We start from the raw sequence: 15,404 nt of genomic DNA, 5'->3' as shown, positions 1-15,404 counted from the left end.
CCAACCTAAGATACTTCTGATCTGAAACTGTATACCTGGATACATAGAAGTTAAATCCCATTCTTGGCCATAGCCTGAGACATGATCTGGAATCGTAGATGCCTTTATCTTCATTCATGTAGTAATTCAGTGAATCGTAGATGCGTTTATCTTCATTCATGTAGTAATTCAGTGAATCGTAGATGCCTTTATCTTCATTCATGTAGTAATTCATGAATCGTAGGTGCTTAGTAATTCAGTGAATCGTAGATGCCTTTATAGCAGTGAATCGTGAGATGCTGTAGTAATTCAGTGAATCGTAGATGCCTTTATCTTCATTCATGTAGTAATTCAGTGAATCCTTTATCTTCATTCATGTAGTAATTCAGTGAATCGTAGATCAGTGAATCATAGGTGCTTTATCTTGATTCATTGAATCATGCGTTTATCTTCATTCATGTAGTAATTCAGTGAATCGTAGGTGCCTTTATCTTCATTCATGTAGTAATTCAGTGATTTTGCAGTCATCATCTGTTTACCCGAATGTTATGGGTGGTCCAGTTGTCTGAGGTGCTGCAATTCCCTGTGCAGAGTTGCCTCCCTTATGCAATCCAGAAACCTCCAATTGTAGGTTTGGATCCCCCTTTCGCCTGATCATGTTTCTAATTTTTTATCAGCATCATAACCAAACTCATGGATGTCACCTGAGTGAGGCTTTTCCCCATATCATTAATATCCGGGGGTTTTTAGGACTTTTTTTATGATAATAATATCCTGCTCAAAGGAGCATTAACTCACTGACTCACTGGGGTGGTGGGGTAGCATGGTGGTTAAAGCGTTTGCTCGTCATGCTGAAGACCTGGGTTCGATTCCCCACATGGGTACAATGTGTGAAGCCTATTTCTGGTGTCCCCACCATGATATTGCTGGAATATTGCTAAAAGCAGCATAAAACCCAACTCACTCACTCAATATGTCGAGAGGGAAAGGGACAACAAGCTGATGTTATTTTATAGTGGTAGCCCACTGACATGTACCATCCCTCAGTGTATCATGGATGTAAAGACTTTGTATAAAGACTTTGGTTCCTGTATTGTTCCCATAAAGCCAAGCATCAGGTAGGGTGTAACATGCGTTATATTTGTACTTTACTAAGAAAGTGTAATCCCAAATATAACATATGTTACATTTGACCACTTTCTAAATGACATTGTGTAATCATATCTTTCGGCCGTGGGAGCCGTGCCAATTTACACTTATCAGAGGGGTACACAAAGTCCGCAGTCTAGACTACCAGTTGTCCGACTTCCATTTTTGTGGAAGTCGCGGTGGCTGAGCGGGTTAGGCAGCTGATGTTGTGTGCTGGCGATTAGGTGCCTGACTCTGAGGGTGTGGGTTCGAATCCCGGATGGGACTCAACCCAACAAAAGTGCTAGAATTTGTACTTTACTAAGAAAGTGTAATCCCAAGTGTAACGTATGTTACATATGACCACTTTCTAAATGGCAGTGTGTAATCATTAGTTTGGGTAACAAAAACTTCCATTAGGCCAGACCAATTTTATTTCTTGTTTTACAGATCCAGTCGTATTTTTCAAGAATATGAAATAAAATATATATTAATTTTCCTTGCTCAAAAAATAAAATTTTAATATTTTTATTGGCCAAAAATGTAATTATGCAAGAAAATGTTTTTAGATTGTTTTTTGCCCCATATACACTTCATAAGTTGCCAAAAGTAAAATACTTTTAGTATTCAAAAGGAATATTACTTTGACTGGTGATTTTTATTTTTATTGTTTTTACCCTCCTGCCTTTAGGTTTTCTAAGGACAAAAATCTGTAAAATAAGAAATATAATTGGTCTGACCTTATATAACATTGTTTGGTGACTGACAAATCTTGTGTCTATAACTTGATATTCATCCAAATATATCTCATCATATTTTGGATCAGCCATACTCCACACAACATATTTTTGTCAGCTGGTGACTATGGAAATATCAAAGTTACAATACTGATTGAGACACATTCTTTATTTTTTATGATAACAATAACAACAATAATGAAATTTTTAAAAACGACCACTATCTTCATGTGCTTTGGGGTATCTTGTGGAGGAGTGAGTGAGTGAGTTTAGTTTTATGCAACTGTTAGCACTACTACAGCAATATCATGGCAGTGGGTACCAGAAATAGGCTTCACACATTGTACCCATGTGGGGAATCAAACCCAGGTCTTCTGTGTGATGAGCGAACGCTTTAACCACTAGGCTACCCCACCATCCCAGGTATCTTGTAGCTGAACTGTTGGACTCGTGTATATAAAAAAGTTACGCAGTAAGACATAGTGCTAACTTTAAGGAACGAGACTTTACACAAGTTTCCACAAAATTAACAAGCAGAAACAACTCTTTCGCTAGATGAAACCCACAATCTTATTCACAAAAACAAGAGATTCCACGCAGCATTCTCCAAAGTTGACACATCTCGATGATTCTTCAAACATAGCTTGACCACCTTCCAAAATGTCATCAACGGCCACATGATGCATGTGAAAATAGGTCAGTTGGTCAGCAGTGGTCAGTAGAAACTATCCAGGTATCACGGACATAGCAATCCATGTACAAACAGAGGTCCTCGGTTGGCAATCAACTCTCTTTAGTTTAGTCTTTGTGAAAAATCCCCATGGCGGTGGTCAGTTTACATCAAGACACTGACATTTTGAGAACACAGTGTTCACAGATCATCAGAAAACTTAGCAAGTAGATGGCAAACGTGCCAAAACATTGTATTTTGTATGAGAGGAATGAGTGACGAATTTGACAGTGGATAGGTATTTTGGAAAATCATTATTATTCTGCAGTTGTACAGATACGAGAATTTGCTTAATTGCAGTTTATTAGTTCCTTGACTAATATCCATATCAATATCCCAGTTGCATAGATGGATTCACATGCTGTTGATCACTGGATTGTCTGGTCCAGACTATTATTTACAGACTGCTGCTTATAGTTGGAATATTGCAGAGTGAGATGTTAAACAACAGACCAATAAAATTCAGTTAAAACATATAGATATTAATAATACAGATTGAGATGTTCTTCACATGATTTATCTATCGAAAGTGGAAGATTTAAAAATGTCAAAAAAGAAAATAGAACTTGCAAACTATGTGATCTTAACCAAATAGAAGATGAATATCATTTTCTTTTAATTTGCCCTGCTTATAATTCCATCAGAAAGTTGTATATTAAGAAATATTATTGTGCCCATCCAAACCTTTATAAATTCTCAGCATTGTTGAATAACAAAACCCATACTATACTTCAAAACTTGTCCATGTTTGCTTACTATGCCATGTTGTTTAGGACAGAATATATCTCAGAACACAATGTAACCTAAAGTTGATTATGTTCCCTTCTTCATGTATATTATCCGTGCATGTAAATATTGATTTATAAATGCATTGTACTACAGGCCTGTGGCCTTTCAGTACCGGAAATAAATATATATGAAAATACTCTTTTGTGTGTGTTAAACAAGTTGATTTTCTTCCTCAGAAGAATGTGATAATTAGTGGTGTTCTGATTAATTGAAATAATCGAAGATTGGTCGCAGTGACCAAATGACCAAGCAATCAATCACATTTTGTAATAATTGAACACATATGATTTTGGAACTACTCTTTTACTGTTTGAAAAACTTGACATGTCTTAGAAGTTGTCAGAGCCTGAAAACGTGTTGAATTCTTAGAAAAGCCACTTCACTTACTGAAAAGTCATGACTGAATATTTCTTGAAGAATCAGGGAAGCTTATCTTCATGATATATTAGTCATCACTTTAGAGGAGCAAGTTGCATCATGTTACATTGGAATTGAAATTTACGTGGTTTTTAAATGAAACAAAAACAACAGAAAACCACATTCTTTACACTTATCTGCATTAACAACCTGAACAGGAAAATCTGAAAAATGACGCTAAACAATTTTCTTCCATGATTGCTCGTTGGTAATGAACCAATCATAAATTGTGAGATTTTGACCAATTCTCAACACTAGTGTTAATATCATTCTATTAAGCTGAACTGATTGTTCATTTAGTCATAATTACCATGTAGGAGTCCATGTTTTATGGATTGCTACTTCCATCTCCTTTGTAATGACATATCAGAGCTACTTTTGCCTGTTCATGTGATAAATTGTGCAAGAAGTAAGTCAGAAACATAACCAGAATTAAGACTGACTGACTGAGTTTGGCTTTACGCCGCTTTTAGCAATATTCCAGCAACATCACGGCGGGGGACACCAGAAATGGGCTTCACACGTTGTACCCATGTGGGGATTCGAACCCGGGTCTTCGGCGTGACGAGCCAACGCTTTAACCACTAGACTACCCCACCGCCCCCAGAATTAAGAGATAAGGACAAACTTTATGGAGGAACAAATTCTTTATTCAGGTGATGCGACGTTTCGATACGTTGTCATACCTTCTTGACGAACATTGCATCACCTGAATCAAGAAGTTGTTCATCTATAAAGTTTGTCCTTATCTGACTCTTCTACATCTAAAAATGCCACTCAAAAAATGAAAAAGAATTAAGTTTTTATTCATAAGACGTGGTGGGGTAGCCTAGTGGTTAAAGCCTTCGCTTGTCATGCCGAAGACCCAGGTTCCATTCCCCACATGGGTACAATGTGTGAAGCCCATTTCTGGTTTTCCCCACCGTGATATTGCTGGAATATTGCTAAAAGTGGCGTTAACCAAACTCACTGTTATTCATAAAAAATGTGTCCAGTATTCATTTTCTTAAAGCTTCTAAATGCCGGCCAGAAGACTCCTCTAGCAGTATATATGTTCCTGTTGTAACAGTACATGTGTCAAATCACTTTGGTTATTTATGAACATTGTGTAAGGATCTATTGTACATTTCATATGTGAAAAATGTGTTTGAAATTGCCTCAAAACAAAGACACAAAGTGTCATTTTAAAGCACACATTTTCACAGGTCTGAGAGCATGTATTTTTCACTCCAACTTTTAACCTCATGCCAAAGATATGTATGTCAGGAACCTTACAGAAATAATTCCTGTTGACATACATGATACACATTTTGAGAGAAGTCAAATGGTAGCAACTTTGGCAGGCATTGAATTTCTCTTCAACTCTTTGAATTAAATTGAAAACATACATTGTTTTGTTCAACTTTTGTTCAATGTTTAACATTCTTATTGCGTAAGACACATGTTGGTATCATATGGATGCCTCTTTTACAGGCTTTGTTGTTTTAGTTCCCTCGCATGATTTATGTTTTCATTGCAATTGATACAGAAGTTTGATCGACAGCTTACAGCTTTTCAGGCAGTTTCAGTTACAGGCCTAAGAACTTATATTTGATAAAACAACCGACTCCATTCCTTAGCCAGGGGCATATGTGGCCCAGTTGTTTTAGAAGGTGTGATTTGATGGACAGAGTTGCTCCCCTTGAGTATACCAGAAACCTATATGAGCTGTGATTTGCTGGGCAGAGTTGCTTCCCTTGGGTATGGCAGAAACCTATAATTGTGGCAGGGGTGGATACAGCTTTATGAGAAAGGGACGATGCACAGTTCATTTTCACCCGTTTTCACGAGAGTTTCAATGGTCATTTGATGAACTTTCAGGACAAAAAAGGGGGTGCTGTGGGGCACCCCTGCACCCCCCTCTGGATCCGCCTGTGTGTGGTTTGGAATCCCAAAATGTTTGAATTCAAAGCGTGGGGTCCAATAGCCAAGGTTTATGATAAGTGATCTAGTGGTCAGGCTTAACCATGACATAATCTGATGATGGGTAAATGTTGCTCAAGATATCACTCACCGGTTTTGTCCTCTACCGACTGGGGTGGTGGGGTAGCCTAGTGGTTAAGGCGTTCGCTCGTCATGGCGAAAACCCGGGTTCGATTCCCAACATGGGCACAATGTGTTAAGTCCATTTCTGGTGTCCCCCGCCGTGATATTGCTGGAATATTGTTAAAAGCGGCGTAAAACTAAACTCACTCACTCACTTCTACCGACTTGATTACTTCCTGTTATGTGGTAGCTGGAAACTGAAAAGCAACATGAGCTTCTAAGCATTAGTGAGGTAATTATCAAAGGTAGCATTATAAAGAAATGCTGTTTTGTTCAAATTGTCTTGTCAGGCTGCACCTGGCATAGGGAAAATAGACATGTCTGCATCTTTAGCCACTGGTCGAAAAGAACGGGTCAAGTATGTGTGTTGCTCAATAATAGACCTGTGAAGATCCGGTTTGAATTGATCTTCAGCAACCCATGCTTGTGGTAAGAGGCGACTAACGCGATAGGGTGGTCAGGCTTGCTGACCTGGTTGACACATGTCATCGTATCCCAATTGCGTAGATCGATGTTCATGCTGTTGATCCCTGGATTGTCTGGTCCAGACTCGATTATTTACACACCGCTGCCATATAGCTGAAATATGGCTGAGTGCAGCATAAAACTAAACTCACTCACTCACTCACTCACTCACTCAGCTAATAATAGTATACATGATTATACTTTTCTGTACTGAAAATGTTTGGGTTGCCAGGTTTTTGTACAGACTGAGCCATGTTACATTCAGAAACACAGTGAAGTTGACCTACCAACAAGTAATTGTGAAGTACATGTTCATCTATGCAATGTCCTTGGCTACTGGTCAGAACTAAGTCCACTTCATGTTTGACCTGATCCAAGAATGGAAGGTCTAAATCTCTTGTTTTAGTAATCCTGGTCAGTTTTGTTTGTTGAAGATCAGTGTTGACCCTCTGCTGACCACTGGAAGGATGTCCGGATTTTGTTGACCCCAAGTTGCCAATCTATTAAAAACTTGGTCAAATTATGTTTACATACTAACAGGATATCGTACTATCAAATATGTTTATTAAATGGTTACAATTTTTATAAGATTATATTTGTCTTCACTTAATCTGATATATATTTGACCTTAGGTATAATATGATATTGTTTTCCCTGAACAAATCCTGACAGATTCCCAGGCAACATTACTGAAGTGATGCATCTAAGCACCTTGTAGTGCAGCAGTAGAGTGTGACCGAGCTTGTATGTCTTTCAGTAATTTAGGGCAGTGGTAGCCAAGTAGTCATGGCTTTGCTCATGAAATATAAAGGGCATGTAAGGGACATGAAGGTTGAAATCTTTGTTATCACTCACGAATTGGTGAAGATCCGGGTTGGTCTTCAGCAACCCATGCTTGTCAGGGGTAACTAATGGGATCAGTTGGTCATGCCTGCTTACCTGATTGACACACATCATCTGAACCCAATTTGCTTAGATTGATGCTCATGTTGTTGATCACTGGATTGTCTGGTCCAGACTTGATTATTTACAGGCTGCCGATATTGCTGATTGCGCCGTTAAACTAAACTTACTCACTCATAATTGACTTTGTGTAACGTCTGTTCTGCATTCTGTTTTCATCCAGAAGAACAGCCATGCTGAGCCTCAAATGGGCAAAACGTCATCATAACATATTCACTCACATTACCAATCAACCAGTGTTTCTGTTTTCTAAAATGTTCCTGTCTGTTTCAGGGTGGAACCAACGAAGCATCCAAAGAAGCATCAAAGCAACAACAGTTAGAAGAAAACTACAATTATGTCTGGGGACAAGGCAAAAATAAGAAATCAAAAAGTAATATTATTGACAAAGGGCAATAGTATTATGGTGAACGTTAAAGAATTCTATATTTTATATGTATTGTTAGCTTTCCTGGTTTTCGGATGTTTGGTGCCAGTGGTTGTGGAATACTTGCCTGATATTACACAAGATGAGTATTCTATACAGTCACCTATTTCCTCCCTGATCTGACATATAACATTGAATATCTGTAACAATGGGTAAATGTCTGGGACATAAAATTATATACAATCAGAGGTCAATATTTTGTGTTTGTGATATATAAAATGTATGCAATCAGTAACAGCATTTCAGTACAAAAAATTTATTTATCTAAACAAATAATATACAAAGAAGAATTCTCTTGCAGCCTATGCTGAAAATTTAGCTTTAAAGAATTGTTCGAATTGTCTGGAGTTAACAAAACATTTTTGAATTCACAGCATCTTACAACTGTAACCATTATGGTTGTCAGAAATTACAACTTCCAGTTTAAGAAACATTGCTGCTGCTTCTGCTCATGACTTTTATCTAAACTGACGGCATGAGATGCAAAAAGTTGGAATCTGGTGCAAAAATGAAATATCAGCTGAAAAGATTTTTCTCAACAGTGCTAGAAAATGGGGAATTAGAGACATGCTGAAATTAATTTTAATAAAGCTTATCGGATTCAAAGAGTTCCGTTCCAGCCATATTGTCTGCAATTACCAGAAATGATGAAATGGTAACACCCAGGTTGGTCTGTGTCTGATTATAGAGAGTTCCTGGGTCATGTTTTAGATGCATTTGCAGTTAAATGATATGTTATCAAAATGAATGTTATGGAGTCTGTTATGGACATTTTAGCAATGGAGTTTGAGGGATGATTGTGTACATTATGACGCTGTATGTTTGTATATATTGATCAGTATGTGAAGGTAATCAAAATACAAACTGAGTTAGACAACCAGTGGAATTGAAACCAAAGTAGCCATGCCTCTATCTCAAACCATATTGATATTGATAACTTTAAGAACTCAACTTAAAAAGCTTTTTATATTATGAATTGCTGCCCTATTGCTGATGTGGGTTCAAGCAATCCTTCACCCACTTGAACTCCATCATTCTGGGGAGATATGGGTTTGATCTGGGTTAGAATTGATCTTCAGTCACCTACTGCTTGTGCTTTTTTTGGTGTCACCCGCCGTGATGTTGCTGGAATATTGCTAAAAGACTGTACCCAGTCAGCAAGAGCCTAAAGCGTAAACAACAAAGCAATAATAGTTTCTGGTTTTAGCAGTCTCACAATTTAAATATATATTTTGGTAGAGCAGGGTCTTGTCTGCAATATGTTTCTGCAGGATAAGGTGACTGCCACAGATGATGAAGTTATCATCATCATCATCATCATCATCATCATCATCATAATCATATGATCATAGTGGTAGGTAGCTGATAAATCTTGCTTGCTTAGTAGTTTGAAGTTGTACCTTGATGTAAGACAGTGCTCGCTTGTTATTCTCAAAATCAGAAGACTTGGATACTGTACCACACTATTTGGATCTCATTACCCTTCCATGGGAAGTTGGGGCGGTGGGGTAGCCTAATGGTTTAAGCGTTGGCTCGTCACGCCGAAGACCCGGGTTCGAATCCCCACATAGGTACAATGTGTGAATCCCATTTCTGGTGTCCCCCGCCGTGATGTTGCTGGAATATTGCTAAAAGCGGCGTAAAACCAAACTCAGTCAGTCAGTCCATGGGAAGTCATGTCAGGTGAGGCTTGAGGGAACTTTGACCACAAAGTCTCAACAAAGAATGTGTGTTTTTGCCAATCTGTTGTTAGTTTTCTTAATGATTCAGCTTTCAGTTTCTTCACATTCTTGATTCGGAAATTTCTTTTGAACAAAAGGAGACCCTCATATTACAGACATATATTCTTTGATGGTACTCACTTTTGGGTGTATAAAATCTCAATAACAATATAATTTATGGTGTATTCTATATTTACATTCGGAAGTGGACAATAAGATACATTTTGAAACACTTTGTGGCTTATTTGAACGTTCACCCAATGTACCCCTATGGAAGGATTGTGAAATTTTCACTGTGTGAGGTATCGCATCTTAGGAAATGATCTGATCACTCTTCTCTTGGATATAGCCTAGTATTGTAGCTTACAGGTCACCTGACATGGTTATTTCTTTTCAAAAACTTGCCATCAAATAATGGATTTAGTTTGGTCATTTATTACTACAGATTGATACATGTATGTTTTGTTATATTTTGATAAAATGAATTTGTATATTTTCGAGGGTTTTGTATGTTGTGCAGTGTTAAAAATAGAGCAGGAACGTCAAAATGGTCCTGAGATTCACAAAACATTCGACTAGACCTAGACGCCATTATTTTAAATACTGTCACGCGTGCACATAGATTCTAGTCAGATGATTTGTTAAAGGTCACATGCAACCAAAAAACAAACATAATTAAAACACAATTATCACTTATTCATGACATATAATATACATTGCTGATTGTGCAAAAACAAATGAACAAAACTATAAGCGTACAATCGCGAATCAAAAGTGCAATATTTTGTACTTGGGTTTACTTCCCTCAAAACGAAGCACCTGGGAGACCGAACCTAGTCAGAGCGGGTGGGTGTGCACTCAAGTGTAACGAAGTCTTTCCATTGGCTTGTTCTTTTGCCGATACACTGAGGGCTCATTGTGTGTGTGTATATAGAGATGATCTGTTTGATTGACATTTTAGAAGTATGGTGAGTAATAAGAAAGTAAGATTCTTTATGGATAACAACTCGCATCATATACAATAAAAGAAGTTGTTATCCATAAATAATGTATATAGAGATGTTGGGTTTTGTAAATACATGCTCTCTGCATTTGCGTTCGATCCAATCAACAAATACTGAGATGGTGAACTACTGCGTGGCTGGAAACTGTCGTTCGTCCAAGTACAAAGCAGGACTTGAAACTGACATTCTGAGTTTGCACCGGTTTCCGTCCGATCCAGTCATCCGAGAAAAATGGATGCAGTTTGTTTGCAACCTCACCACCCACAGACATAATAACATGTCATGTGTACAAGTATCACACCTGCCTGTCTGTGTAATTACATAATGTGACAGAAACAGAACTCAGGTGCACAAACCATAAATCAATGTATTTTGTTTATGGTGTATAGCCTGATAGGTGTTAAGTTCAAATTGCATGTGGTCAATGATTGAAGTTGTGTATTGCATATTGTCATTAGCAGACAGGCAGGCAGACAAATAGGTGTCAATGAAACAGACATTGAGTTTTGTCTGTGACAAAGACAGCTTATTACAATCAACATATTTTGCTGTTTCCATAGACATGTATTAAAACATTTCAGTTTTGAAGCTTAGCAATTTTTGACAATGAAATTAGTATTTCTAATGATAGACTTTCTTCAAAACTTGGTTTGCAAATCTGCAACCAAGTATGGGACCAGTGTATTTTTATTACTGCAGACCCAAGATGTGCTGGGGTGAAATTAGTGAATCGTTTGAGCTCCGATTTCGCAGGGGTGGTTCATCGCGTTATTTGTCAACTTTATAAGTTGAATTTGCATTTTTCATAATTTCTTACTGTAAGTCCATACCGAAAGGTATCAGAATCTGCAAAGTTGTGTTTTGCGTTGCATGTGACCTTTCATGTGTACATAAAATGTTGCTGGTGTACTAAGTCAGGGTTTGGTGTGTTGGGGGTATGTGGTTTGTGGGGATTTGATTTGTGTAGTCACATTTCTGTAGGAGGAGCTGAGAATATCACAATGATCTTTATATGTGTTACCATATAACCCCCTTGGTTTACTGAAGCGTGGAGGGGCTTACAGTTGCAAGCTTAGGTCAATACTTTATTTTTTGTTGGATCACTGATCTGTGGACCCTGTTTCTTCTAAATTAAAATAAAGCAAAAATGGAATACAATGATTTTGGAATACTAGTTTTGGCAAAAAAAATACTAATTGTTGCATCACTTTTTGGCCAAAATACTAACTGGGTTAAATTAGGGTTGTCATATCTGCTTCATGTCTGTTTCCATTACCTCCCGAGGGTTATATCCTTTTGCCATATCTCTGTTTGGTTGGTCGATAAAAATGGTATGAAAATCAAGGGTATGTATTTGAGTTTGCAAGAACCACTTGAATGGATCCATGTGTTAGCATAGCCCTGATGATATAGGTGATGTCAAAACTTCAGCATGATCAGTACAGTGATGTTTTTAAATTACAAGCCACACTCAGACTACGGAATAACGAGATGTATTTAGGAGACACTATCACTTAGAAACACTTTTACTTTTTTGGCAAACCTTTTGAGTCAAAATAATAAAAAAATTCTGCCGTAATAGTACCAGTAGATATTATTCTTAGAAGAAGTAGAAGTAGATATTATTCTTAGAGTTATTCATCCCAAAATGTGAATTCCTATAATGCGATTTGCATGTCTGTACCACAAAAGATAGATATCGACTTCATCTTGTACATACACAAACTTGCCAGTAAAAATCAATGCAAATTCTCCCTGAATATTGTAATGGAATATATTTAGTTTTTTTGATAACATTATATATTTTATTTGTAACTGTATGACAAAGCTGAGACTTACTGCCATATTCACCCCTTCCTCAAATTACTGAATTAATACCATGCAATTACACATTTAGTGTGGAATGTGAAATATGTACTCCAATGTTACCTTAGTCCAATTTCTTTGTCTATTTGTGATGTTTGAGCATTGGGAAATACATGTGGATTATGTAGTATTCTTATGGGATATGGTTCTGTTGATGGTTTATTTCTACTAGTTTCTGCTCATCTGAACCATGACTATTGTAAAAAAGATGTTACCAGTTCTTCTCGCAGTAAATTATCATGAAAATGATGATTAGTGAGGGGTGGTGGGGTAGCCTGGTGGTTAAAGCGTTCACTCGTCATGCCGAAGACCTGGGTTCCATTCCCCACATGGGTAGAATGTGTGAAGGGGCGGTGGGGTAGCCTAATGGTTAAAGCGTCGGCTCGTCATGCTGACGACCTGGGTTCGAATCCCCACATGGGCACAATGTGTGAAGCCCATTTATGGTGTGCCCCGCCGTGATACTGCTGAAATATAGCTAAAAGTGGCGTAAAACCATACTCACTCACTCATGATTCATGATTTCTAAAGTTGTCTTTTGTTGGTTGAAGATTTCTTAAATATTACACTATTTTAACTCGTCTCTCTTTGAACTACATAAATTTTTATTGTTTGTGTGGAATATTGTCCCAGATTTTCTGATTCAGTGTGAGAAATGTGAAATAATTTATATTCAAGTCTGTGATTTTGTGTTCAGTTGTATGCATAATCATCATTGGATGAAGTTGAATTTGATGCTGGCGATGATACAACTGTTATTTAGTGCTGGAATACCAATAGGTAAATAATAGCTTTTGAGGACACAATTTATGATATTACTACAAATCAAAAGTTCTGTTTCACCTGTTTTGGGTGGCTTTATGCTTTTTAGATGTGTCTTTAGTAATCCTTTTGATGTTTAGAGAAAGTCTAAAGCAAGATGTCAGGGCCTAGATTTTCGAAGCTCTCTTAGTGCTAAGATAGTCGTAAGTTAATGTTAATGTGTGGCACTTACGACTATTGTAGCGCTTAGAGAGCCTCAAAAATCTAGGCCCAGGTGTTTGTATCGTAACATTGTGAGTCTGACATGTCCGATGTTGGGAATATAAGAAACAGAGGTCATACTTGGTTATCAAATGTGACAAGTCCGATGTTGGGAATATAAGAAACAGAGGTCATACTTGGTTATCAAGTGTGACATGTCCGATGTTGGGAATATAAGAAACAGAGGTCATACTTGGTTATCAAGTGTGACAAGTCCGATGTTGGGAATATAAGAAACAGAGGTCATACTTGGTTATCAAGTGTGACATGTCCGATGTTGGGAATATAAGAAACAGAGGTCATACTTGGTTATCAAGTGTGACATGTCCGATGTTGGGAATATAAGAAACAGAGGTCATACTTGGTTATCAAGTGTGACATGTCCGATGTTGGGAATATAAGAAACAAACATACTTGGTTATCAAGTGTGACAAGTCCGATGTTGGGAATATAAGAAACAGAGGTCATACTTGGTTATCAAGTGTGACATGTCCGATGTTGGGAATATAAGAAACAGAGGTCATACTTGGTTATCAAGTGTGACAAGTCATGTTTTTTGTATCGTGACATAGTGTATCTTTATAATTGTGACATGTCCAATTTGGGAATACAGGAAACAGTTGTCATACTTGGAGTATCAAGTGTGACAACTGTGTTGTGTGTCATGACATGGTGTGTCCTTACATGCGTGACATACCCAATTTGGGAATACAGGAAACAGTTGTCATACTTGGAGTATCAAATATGACAACTTTATTGTTCAGTTTATTTATTTAATAAAAATGTTGGTTACAATGGTTTGTTTTGATTTATAATCATATCAACCTATGGGTGATGCACAGTTTAGTCAAGATGATGAATATGTATTCCTGCCTGCCCAAACTAATCAGTATATATCTGTAATTATCATCCAAAACTGTGTTCCACCGGAGATATTGCTTGAGTGAGATCAAACGATATCTCCTAGGAGATATCATTTTGACAGTAGATTTTGTACAATGCCCTGACAATGCTATGACGTCATGTACTTGATGACGCACAATGCTATGACATCGCTGCAATCTTAAGTCTAATGGCAGTACCATGTTCAGAGATGTACATTTTCATTGAGAGATTCTCTATTTAGGAGTGACCATAGTGGCACACATGAAAACACATCTCAGCCTGAAACCCTTTGGATGAAACCATTTTGTCCAAGAGGTAAGGATTCCTGATTCATGGACCATTTGTTATGATGTTTTTGCTGTAGGATCGCTGTGTAGACTAGGAAGTGTATTTAAAGTATGGGATTTCAGAGCACCTTAGATTGCTTTGAGGACCGGATCCCAGAAAAAAAATAATGTAGCCCTTGGTATCCCCTGCAAACTGCACACACCAGGATGCGTTAATCACTGGTCATTGTATCAACTACTCATTTGTGTTGTCTTGGTTCTATCAAGTGTAGGATGCTATAACCTAACTGTGAAATTGAATCATAAAATTGGCACAAAACAACATTCATTCATTCAATGCATAAGGTCGTCATACCAAAAGACCTTAAAATATGGTACTTGTTAGTCCCTGTCTGACGTTGGGCATTAATGGGTACAACAAAGACTGGTCGGCTTGGAGTCAGTATAATGTGTCAGAGTGGGTATTCATGCTTCACTGCGGAATGGTATCTCAGTGGGCTAGCACTATAAAACCAGCTTCAGTCAGGGCTAGTACAAGCAGCCGCACATACACATACACACGCATGCACGTCGTCATATGAACGAAATATTCTCAAGCACAACGTTAAACCCAATTTCACCTCACCTCATAAGGTCACTCTGAAGGCCCAGGTTCGATTTCCCACATGGGTGCAATGTGTGAAGCCCATTTCTGGTGTCACCAGACATAATAGTGCTGGAATATTGCTAAAGCAGCGTAAAACCCAACTCACTCACTCTATGCATAACTTTCAGCTTCTTAAGATAAACCAACAACTGAAATACAATCAGTGGAAACATCACCTACCGTTTAACCCTGGGTTATCCTATCAAAATACCCACAGAATTCAGCACGGGAAGATGAGGAACAGCAAGTGAC

General features: G+C 37.8%; 1 protein-coding gene and 2 long non-coding RNA genes across 4 annotated transcripts in view; 2 read left to right on the top strand and 1 right to left on the bottom strand.

Moving 5' to 3' along the window:
• The window catches only part of LOC124289145 (protein OS-9-like), a 69,154-nt gene extending 60,877 nt beyond the window's left edge, over positions 1–8,277 (top strand). For both annotated transcript variants that reach the window (XM_046725748.1, XM_046725749.1), the window contains one exon: positions 7,567–8,277. In XM_046725748.1, the coding sequence (XP_046581704.1) occupies positions 7,567–7,692 (126 nt within the window). In that variant the 3' untranslated portion in view covers positions 7,693–8,277. The remainder of the gene's footprint in view (positions 1–7,566) is intronic.
• Positions 6,175–9,019, bottom strand: LOC124289147. Its single transcript, XR_006901603.1, has 3 exons — positions 8,866–9,019; positions 8,808–8,809; positions 6,175–6,186 (listed from the first exon to the last, which is right to left on the bottom strand). It is a non-coding gene; the product is annotated as an uncharacterized LOC124289147 (long non-coding RNA).
• A 3,726-nt stretch (positions 9,020–12,745) lies between these two features.
• LOC124289146 lies at positions 12,746–13,562 on the top strand. The gene is made up of 2 exons (XR_006901602.1): positions 12,746–13,408; positions 13,465–13,562. It is a non-coding gene; the product is annotated as an uncharacterized LOC124289146 (long non-coding RNA).
• The last annotated feature ends 1,842 nt before the right edge of the window (positions 13,563–15,404 follow it).

This window comes from Haliotis rubra, unplaced genomic scaffold, assembly GCF_003918875.1.
Source record: "Haliotis rubra isolate DU_JTF1 unplaced genomic scaffold, ASM391887v1 Scf434, whole genome shotgun sequence".
Taxonomy (NCBI): domain Eukaryota; kingdom Metazoa; phylum Mollusca; class Gastropoda; order Lepetellida; family Haliotidae; genus Haliotis; species Haliotis rubra.
The sequence above is the reverse complement of the archived record's forward strand: the minus strand, read 5'-3'. Positions and strand labels throughout refer to the sequence as shown.